Source organism: Malus sylvestris, chromosome 12, assembly GCF_916048215.2.
Source record: "Malus sylvestris chromosome 12, drMalSylv7.2, whole genome shotgun sequence".
In the NCBI taxonomy this organism is placed as follows: domain Eukaryota; kingdom Viridiplantae; phylum Streptophyta; class Magnoliopsida; order Rosales; family Rosaceae; genus Malus; species Malus sylvestris.
Window position 1 is genome coordinate 30,947,935 of NC_062271.1, and position 16,227 is coordinate 30,964,161.

The 16,227-nt window shown below is 42.3% G+C and overlaps 2 protein-coding genes across 2 annotated transcripts; both read left to right on the forward strand.

Annotated features, from left to right (window-relative positions):
* Positions 1 to 516: 516 nt before the first annotated feature.
* LOC126593792 (protein EIN4-like) lies at positions 517 to 4,627 on the forward strand. The gene is made up of 3 exons (XM_050259904.1): positions 517 to 811; positions 913 to 3,051; positions 3,789 to 4,627. The coding sequence occupies exons 2-3, from the start codon at positions 1,306 to 1,308 to the stop codon at positions 4,311 to 4,313; spliced, it is 2,271 nt and encodes a 756-aa protein (XP_050115861.1). The 5' UTR covers positions 517 to 811; positions 913 to 1,305; the 3' UTR covers positions 4,314 to 4,627.
* A 9,285-nt stretch (positions 4,628 to 13,912) lies between these two features.
* On the forward strand, positions 13,913 to 15,873 carry LOC126592370 (uncharacterized). Its single transcript, XM_050258058.1, has 4 exons — positions 13,913 to 14,378; positions 14,465 to 14,667; positions 14,758 to 14,940; positions 15,021 to 15,873. Exons 1-4 carry the CDS (start codon positions 13,955 to 13,957, stop codon positions 15,672 to 15,674), a joined length of 1,464 nt encoding a protein of 487 aa, XP_050114015.1. The 5' UTR covers positions 13,913 to 13,954; the 3' UTR covers positions 15,675 to 15,873.
* Positions 15,874 to 16,227: the final 354 nt, after the last annotated feature.

Consider the following 16,227-nt stretch of genomic DNA (forward strand, 5'->3'; position numbering starts at 1 on the left):
ATAAATAATTTTAAAACTCCTATACGATTACCACACAAAACCACAAGAAGCAAGAGTCTCAAAACAAATCTATCAAAACAAATGTGATCGCAAACGACCTTATCACACAACTTATTGTTGCAACACAAACAAATTACCGAAGCAACACATAAACCCTACTAAATACTTAAAAGAACTAAAAACCAAACCAATGACGTGTCCACTGAGAAGATCCCTACCTAAGCACATGTATCACATGTTTTTTTTTTGTCAAAAAATAGATTTTGTTAGATTTGTTGACTCCAACATCTGAATCAACTAATTCAAGTCAACTTGCAACCACCAAACCTCCCAACGGACAAAATTTACTCAAGATCGGACCCATCCAACGGTGGAAACACTAGGATGCACCACATCTACCACATGCACCCGCCCACACTATACCCACAAAAAAAGTAAGAGGAACAACCTTTTTAACGAAATAAATAAGGAAAGAAAAATAATTTTATTACAAGATGCAATGAATAAGTTACCGCCTTTTCCGTGCGAGAACGTCCAGGTTCTCTTCACATCACACACACTTGCGGGCCCCACGGCCTCCCCTTAAAGGCTAAAAGTTAAACATCGCATTCCTCACCACTGACCCAGCTGCTGGTCTGCAATCTGCATTTGGGTATTTGTATTTTGGTTTCTGGGATTCGTTTCTGCTACGAGTTGGTGGAGAAAGATCGAGTCTTTGGAGGTGATTAATGGTGGGGTTTGCATAAAAAGTTGGATTGAGTAATAAAGTTTCCGACTTTCGGGTTTTGATTTGGACACGGGAGGCACCGAGGTGTGTTCTTATTGCTTACTTTTTTTTTTTCCTGATTTTTTTCCTTCTGCTCTTGTTTTCTCTGAGATTTTGATTCACTGAAATCAAACTTTTGCTTGTAGTTTTTGAAATGAAAGAAGGGTTTTAGAAGAACCGGGAAAAAAACAGCAGAGGAGTGGATTGTAGGAAGTTTGGAGGGCTGTTTTGATTGGAAAGGTAGAATTTTGATTGGGAAGATAGAAAGTTTAGGAGTTTTTGGCAGATGGGAAGGTTGGATCTTAGGAGTTTAGAAAGTGGTTATGTCAGTCACCCTCCAACAATCCAGGTGTTTTTCATATCTTAGAATACGGGAAATGTGTTTTGGGATTCGTAATTTGGGATTGAAGTGATAGAATTCGAGTGGTTTTCGTTGTTTTTGGGGTGTTCGAGTGAGTTTGGTTGTTCCGGAGTTTGAAAGATTGAAAGTTTGATAGAAGTGGAATGATCTGAACAAATTCATCACTTGGGCGGGTGCAATGTTCAGAGCATTAGCAATTGGATTGTTGGTTTTGTGTTTCGTTACATTAGTTTCGGGCAGTGATCATGACTTTTCACATTGCAATTGTGACGAGGAGGGTTTTTGGAGCATACCAAACATTCTGGAGTGCCAAAGAGTGAGTGATTTCTTGATTGCAATAGCATATTTTTCAATCCCTGTAGAACTCCTTTACTTTGTCAGCTGCTCGAACGTTCCATTCAAATGGGTCCTCCTGCAGTTTATTGCCTTCATAGTTCTCTGTGGGTTGACCCATTTGCTGAATGCGTGGACGTATTATGGCCGCTACACGTTCCAGTTGATGCTGTCCCTCACCATTGCCAAATTCCTCACGGCCTTGGTCTCTTGCGCAACCGTAATAACCCTTTTAACTCTGTTCCCTATGATTCTCAAAGTAAAAGTGAGAGAATTGTTCTTGAGGCAAAATGTGATGGAATTAGACCAAGAGGTTGGGATGATGAAGATACAGAAGGAAGCGAGTTGGCATGTTCGAATGCTGACCCAGGAAATTAGAAAGTCGCTTGACAAACACACCATATTGTATACAACTCTGGTTGAGCTTTCAAAGACACTAGACTTGCATAATTGTGCAGTTTGGATGCCGAATGAGAAAAGAGGAGAGATGAACCTGACCCATGAGTTGAAAACAAGTTCTTCGCAACAGTATCGCCGTTCTATCCCAATCAATGACCCAGATGTGTTAGAGATAAGAGAGAGCGAGAGGGTAATGATCCTGAGGCCTGATTCGGCATTGGGGTCTGCAAGTAGCGTCGAGTCTAGTGAATCAGGTGCTGTAGCAGCAATCCGGATGCCAATGCTTCGGGTTTCAAATTTCAAAGGAGGTACACCTCAGTTGGTTGATACGCATTATGCTATATTGGTTTTGGTTCTTCCGGTTGCAGATTCTGGAGGTTGGAGCCATCATGAGCTGGAGATAGTGGAAGTTGTGGCTGACCAAGTTGCCGTGGCTCTATCCCATGCTGCTGTACTTGAAGAGTCTCAACTAATGAGGGAGAAACTGGCTGAGCAAAATCGAGCGTTGCAACAAGCTAAGAAGAATGCAATGATGGCTAGCCAAGCAAGGCACTCGTTTCAGAAGGTAATGAGTCATGGAATGAGAAGGCCAATGCATACGATTTTGGGTTTGCTCTCAATGTTCCAAGATAATTTAAGTTTCAAACAGAGCATTATTGTGGACACAATGGAGAAAACTAGTTACGTTATCTGCACTTTGATAAATGATGTGATGGAGATGTCGGTAAAAGATAATGGAAGGTTCCCGTTGGAGATGAGGCCTTTTGAACTACATTCTATGATCAAGGAAGCTGCTTGCCTTGCCAAATGCTTGTGTATGTATAAAGGCTTTAGCTTTGAAATTGATGTTCAAAGCTCATTGCCTAATCAGGTGATGGGAGACGAGAAAAGGACTTTCCAAGTACTCTTGCATATGATTGGGTACCTATTGAGTACCTATAATGGTGGGGGGACTGTCGTCTTTCGGGCTATTTCTGAGAGTGGTACTGATGGCCTTGATGATAGATTGCAAGGAATGTGGAGAATGGGTATTCCAGATGAGTACATTTGTATAAAGTTTGAATTTGAGATTAGTGAGGCAAATTCTTATCCCGGTGGATTAATAGCATCGACACACGATGCTTGTAGGCAGCACAACAATGATGCAATCAAGAAGGGCCTGAGCTTCAGCATTTGTAAGAAGATTGTCCAGGTAAGCACAACAATGTTTGTTTGTGTTATTAATATTGTTTATTCTGCTGCTTGATGCTGTATAATTTGCTTCATTGTAATTTGTGACCGATCAATTGAACTGTTGGTATGCTCCCCATGAAGTTGATTATTGCCGTCTTGATCCGTGCATTCTTATATGAGTCTATTTCAACTGCATGTAGAAGGTCTTTGTGAGAAATGAGTAGTCAGAGTCCACGGTCTCAGAAGTCATGCATGTTGGTTAACTTGTTTCCTTGCTTTTTAGTCTCACTTTCAAAGGATATCTTATGCGCCTTTAAATGAACACGGCACCACATTCTCTCCACACCATATCTCAGGCAACCTCTAGTTTGATCGGCGACCTATTTCTACTGTATTTAATTTGTAATATTGTTGGTCAAATTGTATTTTCTGCTCTGAAGTTAGAACAATATATTGGTCAAGGACTATATAAGTCAGATAGTAACAGTCTTCACTTTTATGTCAAATTTTAGGGTCATGGATACAATTTCACTGTATAAATACAGGTACAGTTTTGATCTGGATTGTTTTCTTCCAAAATATATGTTTCTACAAGAAATGCTAATAAGATTTAGAAAATACTTACCGCAGCTTGCATCGCTAATTATTTTGTGCAGCTCATTTATAGATTTTGATTTATGCATTGATATGAGAAGGCAATCAAAATATGAATAATGTTAGAAACTTATGGTTCTTCGGTAATAAATTTATGTACAGATGATGCAAGGCAATATCTGGATATCCATGAACCCAGTGGAATTTGCAGAAAGCATGACACTTGTTCTCAGGTTTCAAATCCTGTCATCTATGGGAAGAACTATACGTCCCCTGGGAAATAATTTGGAGCAACCAAATTCCAACTCGCAGTTCAGAGGCCTTCGGGTTATCGTAGTGGATGATGATAACATAAACCGGACTGTGACCATTAAGCTCCTCGAGAAACTTGGCTGTCAAGTTACTGCTGTGTCTTCCGGGTTTGAATGCCTGAGTGCTCTTACTGCCTCCGAAAACTCTTTTCAAATTGTTGTATTGGATCTCCACATGCCGGAAATGGATGGGTTCGAAGTAGCAATGAGAATCAGGAAGTTCCGCAGCCGTAGTTGGCCATTGATCATAGCCATCACAGCAAGTGCGGAGGAGCATATATGGGAGAGATGTCTGCAGCTGGGAATGAACGGATTGATTCGAAAACCAGTTCTTTTGCAAGGGATGGCGGATGAACTTCGTCGAGTTCTACAATGAGCAGATGAAGGTTTGTGGAGATGAAGCAAGTGAAGTAATGTGGTGTAGTTTACTTTTGTTTCCTTACTTCTTTCACAACTTCTTTAGGTTTCTCCAATGAGCACAAGTTCTAGAGAGATGGAATCCAACTTAAACATGTTAAACTTAGTTTTACTCAAAAAATATAGTAATTATATATTGCTAACCATATCCTTCATGTCACAAGTAATATGTACTGAATAATGAGAGTTTTTTTTCTTTGTTGATGTTAAATGCGCAAAATTGAGCGCAATGGCATTATAAGATTCATACTGCGACTCCACTTAGTGGGATAAGACTTGGTTGTTGTTGTTAGTGTTAAACCAAGGCTACTCATATTCAAGTTAAGGTGACAGTAGCTATATGATTGTCCTAACTATAACAAATATTTACTCCAATCCAATGATTATTCACCTATTCAAACAAAATGCTTCGCAAAACTTATACACACCTGTAATGTCAATATGTGCGTAATTGGCTTGTAATACCCATTACAAATGCTTGGCAATCAATAGAAGAGTGGAATTGAAGATTGAAAAAGATAGTCCGAGCAGACACCATATATATGTTTGATTAAACCAAATTTAAATACCGATTTGTTGTGGCCTATATTTAACTAACAGGGAGAGGGGGCCGGCAGCACAGAGAAAATATAGAGAGAGAGATGTGTTTGTAGGGTTGTGTAAAAGATGTGTTATTCTCCATACGCAATGCCTTTATTTATAGTAATAAGAGAGAAGAAATCCTTCTCCTCCAAGGAATACAAGTCCTAATAGGGAAGAATAACTAGAATAAAATCTAATCTAGTATTTACACAATCACACTTAAATAAAAAGTTTATAACACTCCCCCTTGAGTATGCAAATATCCAAGTAGATTCGGCATCATGTAGAGTTGAGGAAGTCGACTTGTCAGCACTGATTTTGGGAACACGCTAGTCTCAATAAGGTAGGAACTTGCATAAGAAAATAAGTCTAAAAAAAAAACCCTAAGGCTATGGTAAAAACCCAAGTAGGGACAAAATCCGTAGTCTAAGGAAAAATGTGTGAGTAATGCAAAGTCAAATGAAACGTCTACGGGACATCATCAGGGATATGATCAACCCAAGGTAGGTGTCTCATCAAAACCTCGTTAAGTAGCAAAAACCCAGTGGGAAAAATGCTCTTAATCGTAAGGAATAAAAGCACATTAAGATCAAGCAAGTATACTTCAGGATACTCCCCCTGAGTTTGACACAATTCGAAAGAGAACTAACAATGGTACAACTCAGAAAGTTTACGCATACCAATTCCTTGAACAAGCTTCTGAAACGTTGCCCTCGGTGGTGATTTGGTGAAAAGGTCGGCCATCTTGTCTTGTGAATGGATTTGCGTGACTTCAATCTTTTGATGTTCTTGTTGTTGATGTGAGAAGAAGAACTTTGGCGCAATATGCTAGGTGTTGTCTCTTTTGATGTAACCCTTCTTAAGTTGTTCGTTGCATGCTATGTTGTCTTCATAGATCGTTGTCGGGACGTCTACGACGGGGTAAAGATCGCATGAGCTTCGAATATGGCCCACAACTACTCTCAGCCAGAAGCATTCTTGAGTTGCTTCGTGTAGGGCGATAATTTTAGCATGGTTAGACGAAGTGGCAACTAAGGTCTGTTTAGTTGACCTCCAAGAGATTGCGGTGCCTCCAACGGTAAAGACATAACCTGTTTGAGAACGCACCTTGTGCGTATCAGATAAGTATCATGCGTCGGCATAACTATGTTTGTACCATACTTGACCAATCCCGAAACTACTGAGCACCAGTTAACGTTATACCGTCAAGGACCCAGAAGAGTTTCCCTCAAACCAGGAGGCCAATCACAGCGCGACACGTGTCGACATCAGAAGCCAATCATATCGCAAAAGTCTCAACATCAGAAGCCAATCACAACACGACACGTGTCAATGTCAGAATGAAACTAGAAACTCTTTTCTATAAATAGAGATCATTCTTTCACAATATTTCCTAATGTCATTTGTACTAAATCATTCACTAGTACTCACTAAAGGAGAGCTTGAACCTATGTACTTGTGTAAACCCTTCACAATTAATGAGAACTCATCTACTCAGTGGACATAGCCAATCTGGGTGAACCACGTACATCTTGTGTTTGCTTCCCTGTCTCTATCCATTTACATATTTATCCACACTGGTGACCAGAGCAATCTAGTGAAGGTCACAAACTTGACACTTTCTGTTGTACCAAAGTCATCACTGATTTTGTGCATCAACATTTGGCGCCGTCTGTGGGAACGACACGTATTCCCGCTCTCTTCAGTTTTGTCAAGGTGGTTTCCACCATTCGTACACTCTCTTTTGACTAGACATCCCTCTCTAACATGGGGAGCAAAAGAAGCCACAACACGCATAATGACACCCCTCTTGCACCTGGTGCGAAGCAACGAAGGAATGAACAAAAAAAGTTTGCTCTTCAGGCTAAAGTCGATGAGCTGGAAGTTCAGAACAACAAGATAGCAATGAAGAATGAGATCCTCCAAGAGCAGTATGAGAAGGTCTTTGAGACGCTTCACGAAACTAGGCGTACTCAAACACGCGAGCTCATTACCTTTGTGGACATCAATCATCATCTGGGTGCCCCCTTCGACATGGGTATCCCTGATGAGGAGCGAGCTAATCATCAAAACTTTGATCAACATGAGACTTTTCTCAACCCAGCTGCTTTGACCTGAAGTATGAGAAGTGGAGGAAAACACCTCCTTACAGAAGAAGTGGAAGGATCAAAACCGTCTTTCACGATTGTCGAGATTTCCTAAAGCAATGTTAAGAAAATCCCATCCATGTAAGCTTAAAGATCAATTACCCAAGGGTCTCTGAAAGACTCAGTCCCCTCCCATGTCCCAGGCCGGCTACCAATTTGGGGAAGGGGCAACAAGTCCTAGAGAAACACGAAGGTATAGGAGACTCAGAAATGTTCCGACAGACATACCTTGGAAGTCAGTATGGCGTCCAGGGAAAAATCACATGCTCTTGATCAAACCTTCATACTTCCAAGAGGAGATGAAGATTTACGAAAGAAAACTCCAGTGGTACATGACTCCACTCAGGACCCTCTTGTCCTACAACTTCTTAATGAAGTAAACAAGTTGAAGGCCAAACGACAAGCTGAGATATCTGATTGGAACCAACCTAGGCCTGGCCCTCTTACAAGGAGGATCCTCAACACCCCTCTCCAAGCAAAGACAAAGCAGAAGCTTAGCTTGCAACTCTATACTGGAAAGGAGAACCCGATTGAACACCTTAACCTTTTTGAGTCCACCATGGCATACTAGATGCACACCGATGAAGAGCGATGTCTTTTCTTCCCCTCTACCCTCTCTGGTAGAGCTCTAAACTGGTATTGTCATCTTCCACCTAAGACGGTAAACTCATTTGAGGTGTTGATGCACAAAATCAGCGAGGACTTTGGTACAACAGAAAGTGTCAGGTTTTGTGACCTTCGCTTGGTTGCTTGGTTGCTTCAGTCACTAGTGAGGATAAGTACGTAAATGAATAGAGACAGAGAAGCAAACACAGGATGTACGTGGTTCACCCAGATTGGCTACGTCCACGGAGTAGAGGAGTTCTTATTAGTAGTGAAGGGCTTACACAAGTACAAAGGATCAAGCTCTCAATTTAGTGAGTTCTTGTGAATGATTTAACACAAAATGGCATTAGGCAATATTGTGGGGGAATGACCCCTATTTATAGAAAAACTTGTAGCTTTGTCACATTGACATGTGTCATGTTGTGATTGGTTCTTGATGTCGACACGTGCTGCGCTCTGATTGGCTTTTAATCTTGACACGTGTCGAGTAGTGATTGGCCTCCTGGTCGGAGGGGAACTCTTCTGGGTCCTTGACAGTATAGCGTTGGCCGGTGCTCGGTAGTTTCGGGATTGGTCAAGTATGGTACAAACAGTGCTCCCCTAAGTTCCCGAGTGAGGGAAACTCCTCGGTTGGGGACTTGCAAGATCCAATCCCTTGAGTAATCACGAAACTTCTAAGTACCGAAGTGTGGTCTGATCTTCATCTGCCCTTCTCTGGAAGTACCTTTCCTCCATCCGGGAATGGTGTACTTAGCTGATGTTGACGCACAAGGTAATGTATCAATTTCACTTGAAGCTTACTTGTAGTTTCGGGCTTGGTCAAGTGCGATACAAACCCTATAGTAGGAGTCCCCCAAGTCGCCGAGCTAGGAGATCTGCCGAAAGAGGTGACAGACAAGGTAAGCAGTCAAACTTCCAAGTAAGCAACCCAGGATCAGAGGTTTGACTTCGGCTTCCGGTTGATTGTTCTCCTTCTCCTTGTCTCTCATTCAACTGCCAGGATAAGGAGAAGCAAATGGATAAGAGATGATATGAGATACTTTTGCTTTTGAAGAAGTAACTTTCCACAGGCTTATTCTTGAACTGTGCTGGAGGGTTTTCTGGTGCCCTTCAGAGTATAAGGCCGACTCAAAAATTTGAGGGTCAAAACAAGTCCATCAAATCTAGAGTATGTTCGACCTTGATGATATGGGATACTTTTGCTGTTGACGGAATAATGAATGTGGTATGGAAAGGTGTCGTGCTGTAGTGATCTGTTTCAGCCTACCGTTGAACCTTCTGCTTCAATCTTTTGCATGGCAGAAGTGGTGTGCAACCTTTGCATTTAAATGGTCCTTCAGAACATTCCTTCATAGTGACTCATTCACGCTTGGCAGCTTCAGTGTAAAGAGCCAATATCTGATCAACTGTCATGAGGTATTTGCCGGTGGAATTCGTGACCTTGATAGCAGTTGAGGATGAGTACTCGAGAGCAATGCTAAGTAAGCGACCAGGCAAAGGCTCCAGGCAGTCAGTTCCAAATTGGAGGTTTGATTTCAGGTTCCGACTGACTGCTCTCTTCCTCCTTGTCCTGCAGGTGTGGACAAGGACAAAGACAAAGACAGGGAGAAAGCATGATATGGGATACTCTTGCTTTCGACCCTGATGATATGAGATACTCTTGTTCTTGGTGTGGCTTATTTGCTGAGGTATTATCGGGGGGAAATAAAGCTGAGTATTTCGAGAGGTTATGTTGAGGGTGCCTTTTCGAATGCGAGAAAGGGTTGAGCATTTTTGCAGGTTTGCCTGTCCGTTGAGGAGGGAGGTCAATGTATATAGGGATTTCCCAATAACAAGTAGTAATGCTATTCCTTTACCCTTCTTGGTCACAGCAATGTAGTGGGAGCTGCCAGCTTCACGTGTTTTAATTTTGTCAGAGCACTTTGAAAAAGTGGTATGTGGTATCTGGAAAGCTGATATTACGTGTGAAGATTACAGACAAGCTTTATCTAAGGAAATCTGGCTCTCGAAGTTCTGAGAGTTGTGCCTCTTCGGTTTTCGAACAAGCAATCCCGTCGAGGATCTGACTCTCGAGATTCGGAAAGCGGTGCTACTCCGGTTTTTGAGAAAGTAATTATGTTGGGAGTCTTTTCTCGAATGTGAGTAAAGGTTGGACGTTCTTGCCAACCTGTCTTGCCGCAAAACACGGAGGTCGACACACATAGGGACTTTCCAGTTGTCAAGCAGTGGTGCTGTTCCTTTACCCTTATGGGTAATAGTAGGGTAGCTGGAACTTCGAAATTCTCGTGCCTAAACTTTGTCAGAGATCTTTGACAAAGTTATATGTGGTACCCGAGGAGTTGATGGTGCATATGGAGAGCGGTGATTGAACAGTAAGATTCACGTGCTTTCTACTTCACCAGAAATCTTCGACAGATTGCCCGTAATTTCCGCAAAGCTGAGTGTGCATGTGACAGGTGCTGACGAGGCTGAAAAAGCAGGTGCTTCTTCGATTTCTGAGATCGGCCCTCGTGGTCTCTGAGCAGCCCAGCTTTTGAGAAAGCAAACGCCTCTTCGATTTCTGAAGCTCTGTCGAGTGCAGATTTTTATAGAGGCTGGCATTAAGTTCCACAGCACACTTGAATCTCTACCAGTAGAAGCTCATTTCTTGCACTTCTAAGATCTTGATTTGTCTGACCTCTTCCTTCTTCAACACATTTGAAAATGTCTGGACCCTCCGACCGTCGTTTTGACTTGAACCTTGGAGAAGAGACAGCCACGCCTTCTCCAGACAACATATGGCGCCCATCCTTCATATCCCCTACTGGTCCTCTTACCGTTGGGGATTCTGTGATGAAGAATGATATGACCGCTGCAGTGGTGGCCAGGAACCTTCTCACTCCCAAAGATAACAGACTACTTTCCAAACGGTCTGATGAGTTGGCTGTTAAGGACTCTCTGGCTCTTAGTGTTCAGTGTGCAGGTTCTGTGTCTAATATGGCCCAACGCCTATTTGCTAGAACCCGCCAAGTTGAATCATTGGCTGCTGAAGTGATGAGTCTCAAACAGGAGATTAGAGGGCTCAAGCATGAGAATAAGCAGTTGCACCGGCTCGCCCATGACTATGCTACAAACATGAAGAGGAAGCTTGACCAGATGAAGGAATCTGATGGTAAGGTTTTACTTGATCATCAGCGGTTTGTGGGTTTGTTCCAAAGGCATTTATTGCCTTCGTCCTCTGGGGCTGTACCTGGTAATGAAGCTTCAAATGATGAACCTCCAATGCCTCCTCCTTCTGGGGTTTTGTCAAGTACTGAGGCTCCGGATAACCACCCTCCGGTGCTTTCTCTTTCTGGGGCTCTACCGACTGCTGAGACTTCCCCTAAGCAACCTTTGTGAAGGCTCCCTTTTGTTTGTTTATTTTGACTCATGTATATGTACATATTTGTGGCTTATCGAAAATATTAATAAATAAGCTTTGCTTCATTTCAACATATTGTGTTAAATACACCAAAGCCTTCTTCATAAAGTTCTTTGAATTTTTGCTTTTGTTGAAACCTGTATTGTTGAAGCTTTGTGAGTGAAGCATGTAGTTTGAGGTAGTGTTCCCTTAATTTCCCGAGTGAGGAAAACTTCTCGGTTGGAGACTTGAAAAATCCAAGTCACTGAGTAGTCACGAACTTTTGAGTACCAAGGCGTAGTAGCATATGGTGGGAGTCCCCCAAGTCTCTAGTCGAGGGAGTTGACGAATGAGGTGTCTTGCTAATAGCCCCGGACTTTTTCTTCATAGATTTTGTTGATGAAGGTTGCTAGGCCCGAATAAGTGGAATTGCAGAAGGTGTAACCGTTGGTGCATTAACATCATAATGGAAGCATCACAATGATGGAAGCATCACAATGATGAAAGCATCATAATGATGAAAACACCATAATGATGAAACATCATAATGATGTTTCTTTGGTGGAATTGTTTTTCATTTCCCCTAACAACCGGAATTGTTTTTCAACATAACACCATCATCTGTAGGTCGAATCACAAAGTTGTCTTCATGAAAGTTGTTCGTTAATTCCTTAACTACAACATATCCAAATTGGAGAGCCGTCGGAGCAGTACAACTCCAGAAATCCAGGTATGATGAGTGACTGTTTATCATTTGTCTGTCAACCCGTCAGATTTGTTGTGAGCTTTGAAACTCTATTTTCTCTTGCTCAGATCAGCATGCTTTCTTCATTGAAGTTGTTCCTCAGCTTGTGAACTACAACATATCCAAATTTGAGATCCCTCGGAGCTGTATAACTCAAGAAACTCAGGTATGATGAATGACTGGTTATTATTTTTCTGTCAACCCGTCAGATTTGTTGTGAGCTTCGAAACTCCATTTTTTCTTGTTCAGATCGGTATTCTTTCTTCATTGAAGTTGTTCCTCAGCTTGTGAACTACAACATATCCAAATTTGAGATCCCTCGGAGCTGTATAACTCAAGAAACTCAGGTATGATGAATGACTGGTTATTATTTTTCTGTCAACCCGTCAGATTTGTTGTGAGCTTCGAAACTCCATTTTCTATTGTTCAGATCAGCATGCTTTCTTCATTGAAGTTGTTCCTCATCGTCTCTTTCATAACATATCAAAAATTCAGAATGAACTAATGGTTAAATATTTCCAGATCTTCGAAACATCACAGCAGCTTCGAAATCTGCAAGAATCCGACTGTCATGCTTGGAGCTTCAACACTTTAATTTCCGTGGCTCAAACAGAAATGGTTCCTTCTTGAAAGTTGTTCATCTGCTCAAGAACTAGAGGGTGTCCAAAATTCAGCTCCATTGGAGAGAAGCAGCAGCTGCAAAAATTTGATAGAGAAAAGGAGGCGAAGCTTTGTTGGATTTCTAGGCTGGGGAAGATTCCAGTTTTTGTAGCAACTTCAGTACTGGTGAATTGCTTGTATTTTTGTCCATAACGAAATTTTGGACTTTGAATTATTATTTGATCTATCATAATATGTTTGGGAACATATATAAGTGAATAAATAAGAAGGAAGATTTTGGGCCCTTGTGGGTGTAAAACAAAAAATGTTTAGGTTTTGTGAACAAAATTTGTTTATTTGGAGCAAGGTTTTGTGTTGAAGCTTTGTAGGTGAAGCTTTGGTGTTGAAGCTTTCTAGGTGAAGCTTTGATGGTGAAGCTTTGTAGATGAAGCTTTGTAGATGAAGCTTTCTAGGTGAAGCTTTTTTAGGTGAAGCTTTGTAGGTGAAGCTTTTCGGGTGAAGCTTTTTGGATGAAGCTTTTGGGCCCTTGTGAAGCTTTGGAGGTGAAGCTTTTCGGGTGAAGCTTTTTTGGGTGAAGCTTTGTGGGTGAAGCTTTTTAGGGGAAGCTTTGTGGGTGAAGCTTTGGAGGTGAAGCTTTTCGGGTGAAGCTTTTTTTTGGGTGAAGCTTTGTGGGTGAAGCTTTTTAGGGGAAGCTTTGTGGGTGAAGCTTTGGAGGTGAAGCTTTTCGGGTGAAGCTTTTTGGATGAAGCTTTTTTTTTTTTTTTTTTTTTTTTTTTTTTGGCGCTTGACACGGTCTTCATTTGCTTGTTTTGTAGTGACTGTGGAAGACGGATTGCTTTCTGATTGAGAAGGGTTCCGGCATCGCTTTGCACCATCTTCATGTGGGTAATATAGGAACTTCCTTATGTTTTGATCATGCATGTAGTGATAGAATTTGTTTCTTCTTATTGTAGATGTCAGAGCCTGGAAGTTCTAGTGATGAGGGCTCTTCTAGCTTTAGCTCTAAGTCTGAGTCTGCAATGTCGGAGTCTTCAGGGTCTTTGTTAGAGTCCGGTACTAGAGAAACATTGGATGATCTTCCCAACCGTCAAACTTTAGCTATTGCTAGTTCTTCCTCCATGGCGTTGGGTGAGGGGGTTGTTTTTGATGCCATACCCATAGTTCGCTCTGAGTTCACAGCAGACCATCTAAAGAATAACTTGTTAGATAATGAGAAGCAGGTTGAGGCACTAAGGCAGTCATGTAATATCCCTCGTAGTGTAGGGATACGTTTGGTACATGATGAAGAATGGCCTTCTGAGCCTCCCCAGGGTCATGTTATGTTCTACACCCAGATATTACTGACTTTAGGGGTGAGACTACCTTTACATCCGTGGTTGCAAAAGATGTTATCTTTGATCGGATATGCACCTGGGCAACTCAATCCTGGTTTCTGGGATACTTTGATTGGATTTTATATCATTTGGATGGAGTGTGGGTTGTGTGAGCCTTCCTTCCATCAGTGGCGTTACTGTTACAAGATGCGCCCAGCAAAATCATGCACTGGTTATGCCGAGTGTGCATGTCGGAGTGAGAGAGAGCGTATTGTGTATGGTAAGAAAAAGGCATACTACACATGGAAAAACCGTTGGTGCTTTCTGTATAATGATTGGGAGTATGATAAGGGTGTCACGCCTGAGCGACGTGTGCTTACTCACTTCCAGACTGTAGGTTGTAACGTATCAACCGTTCGTACTATTTGCTATTTGTTGTGGTCTTTTCTTGCTTCTAACACTTTGCTTCATGTAGTGACGCGGGGCACCATCCAACTGTTTGGGCAGGAGCTATCTGACATAGAGAAGGTGTTGAGGGTGCCCAAAGAGGATAGACACTTAAGCAAGCTACGACCCTTATTTCGTCGGTACGGTTTCCAACCCTTAGTTTCCGAGAGCCAGGGACGATCGAGTAAGTTGTATCCTTCATGTAAACTTAGCTCAATTCCTTACTTTATTTGGAAAGTTGTATTTCTTATTTTGATTTTCCTTATGCAGTGGAGAAGGTAAGCAAGAAAACAGGGACTAGCACCCATAAAAGGAAAGCACCAGTGTTAGTTCCTTCGGAAGACATCCTACCGCATAAGAAAATTCATAAGTTCCGAGGGGAACCATCCGTTAGACTTAAGTCCCAAGATGTGGTCCTTAAGGGGCCTGCCTTTAGGAAGACTGGAGTCAAGGCCGTTGATAATGCTGCTGCCGTAGTTGCAGGAGAAGGGAGCCGACTGTTGCCTCATCCTCTTACTATGGAGCACACTGTCCAGGAAAGTGATCCTGGTTCCCGCCATTAGGGGAAAGGCAAGGAAAGAGCTGGCAGTGTCCCGTGGAAGGACTTGAGGGTTGCCACGCGGCCAAAGGATTTTGGGGATATCAACAATTGCTTGGCAGGGCGTCGATTCGCCTTCGATGAGCTCGGAGAGCCCTTAGCTAAGGATGAATCGGATTGCGACCGGATGTTGAAGCTGTCTTCATATGTGAGTGTTACTTTGTCATTTCCTTACTTTTTCCTCTTTATTATCATTATTTAGGTAGTGATGATCGTCTTGCCATGCAGGTCATGGCCGAGTATCACGACAGACTGCAAGAGGTTGAGCGGTACAAGGCAAAACTGAAGGAGAATAAGCAGCTTGTGGACGAGGCCCGGAGGAATAAGGGACTTTTGACTCAGGCCCTCCAACTGAAGGACGAAACCATGGAGAGCTTGAAAAGGCGAAATGGTGAGAACCTAAGGCTTAAGAAATTGTTTGAGGCAACTAAAAAACAGTTGGAGGTGGCTACCTTGGAAGTATCCAAGGTTAGGGGAGAATTGGATGGTGCCTTAGTTGAGATTTCTGAACTGGAGAAGAGCATTCCAACTGAAAGGGAGGCTGCTGTGCAAGAATACTTAAGTTCTTCGACCTTTCATCTTGCTATTAAACCCTACTGTGCTCAAGAAGCTCGCTTTGAAAAAAGGAAATGGATGGCCGTCCTTGATCGTTATGATGATGGGAGCATTCTTCGAAAATACCACGAAGATATAGATGAGCATCATCGAAAGGGCGAGACATTTGTCCTTGCTGTTGATCCTAGCAGCGAAGATGAGTCTGATAATGAAGGTAGTGCTGATGCACAGACTCAGCATGGTGAAGAGGATCTTGGGGATGCAGAGGATGATGGTAGGACGCGGAGTGATACTGCCAGGGGTTCGGCTTCAGATGAGAATGAATAGCAGTGTCTTTACTATCTGCATGTATTCTGGATGTAGTAGTCTGATGTGTGTATAACATGTGCCCATGTTATAAGCTTGAGAGTTTTGGATTTTAGGTGTTTATGAGTGTTTGCACTATTATTAATGCATGTTTGGCTATGTATGAATAGATCTATTGTTTGGATATAAGCCATTGTTTGGTTGTTCCTTTCTTTGTATAGTCTTGTCGACACATACTTAGATTTTGCTTCGTGTTGGATATATCTGCTTTGAGGTTTCAACACTTGAGTGTTCCCTTGCTAGGAATGTAAAAGAGTGAGGGCTGAGTTGGCTAAATTACCTCTTTATTGAATTCATTGCCAAATGGCCTTCATTACATAGGATGCCGAACGGCTATAGCTCAACACTTGTACATCGTGAGTCTATTTGTAGTAGTACTTCAAGTGATCAGCGTTCCATGGATGGCCAAGGGTCTTGCCATCGGAGCTTCTAAGTGTGTAAGAGCCAGGGCGACTGATGCCAATGACTTCATACGGTCCATCCCAGTTTGGACTAAGTGTGCCTTCACTCGGGA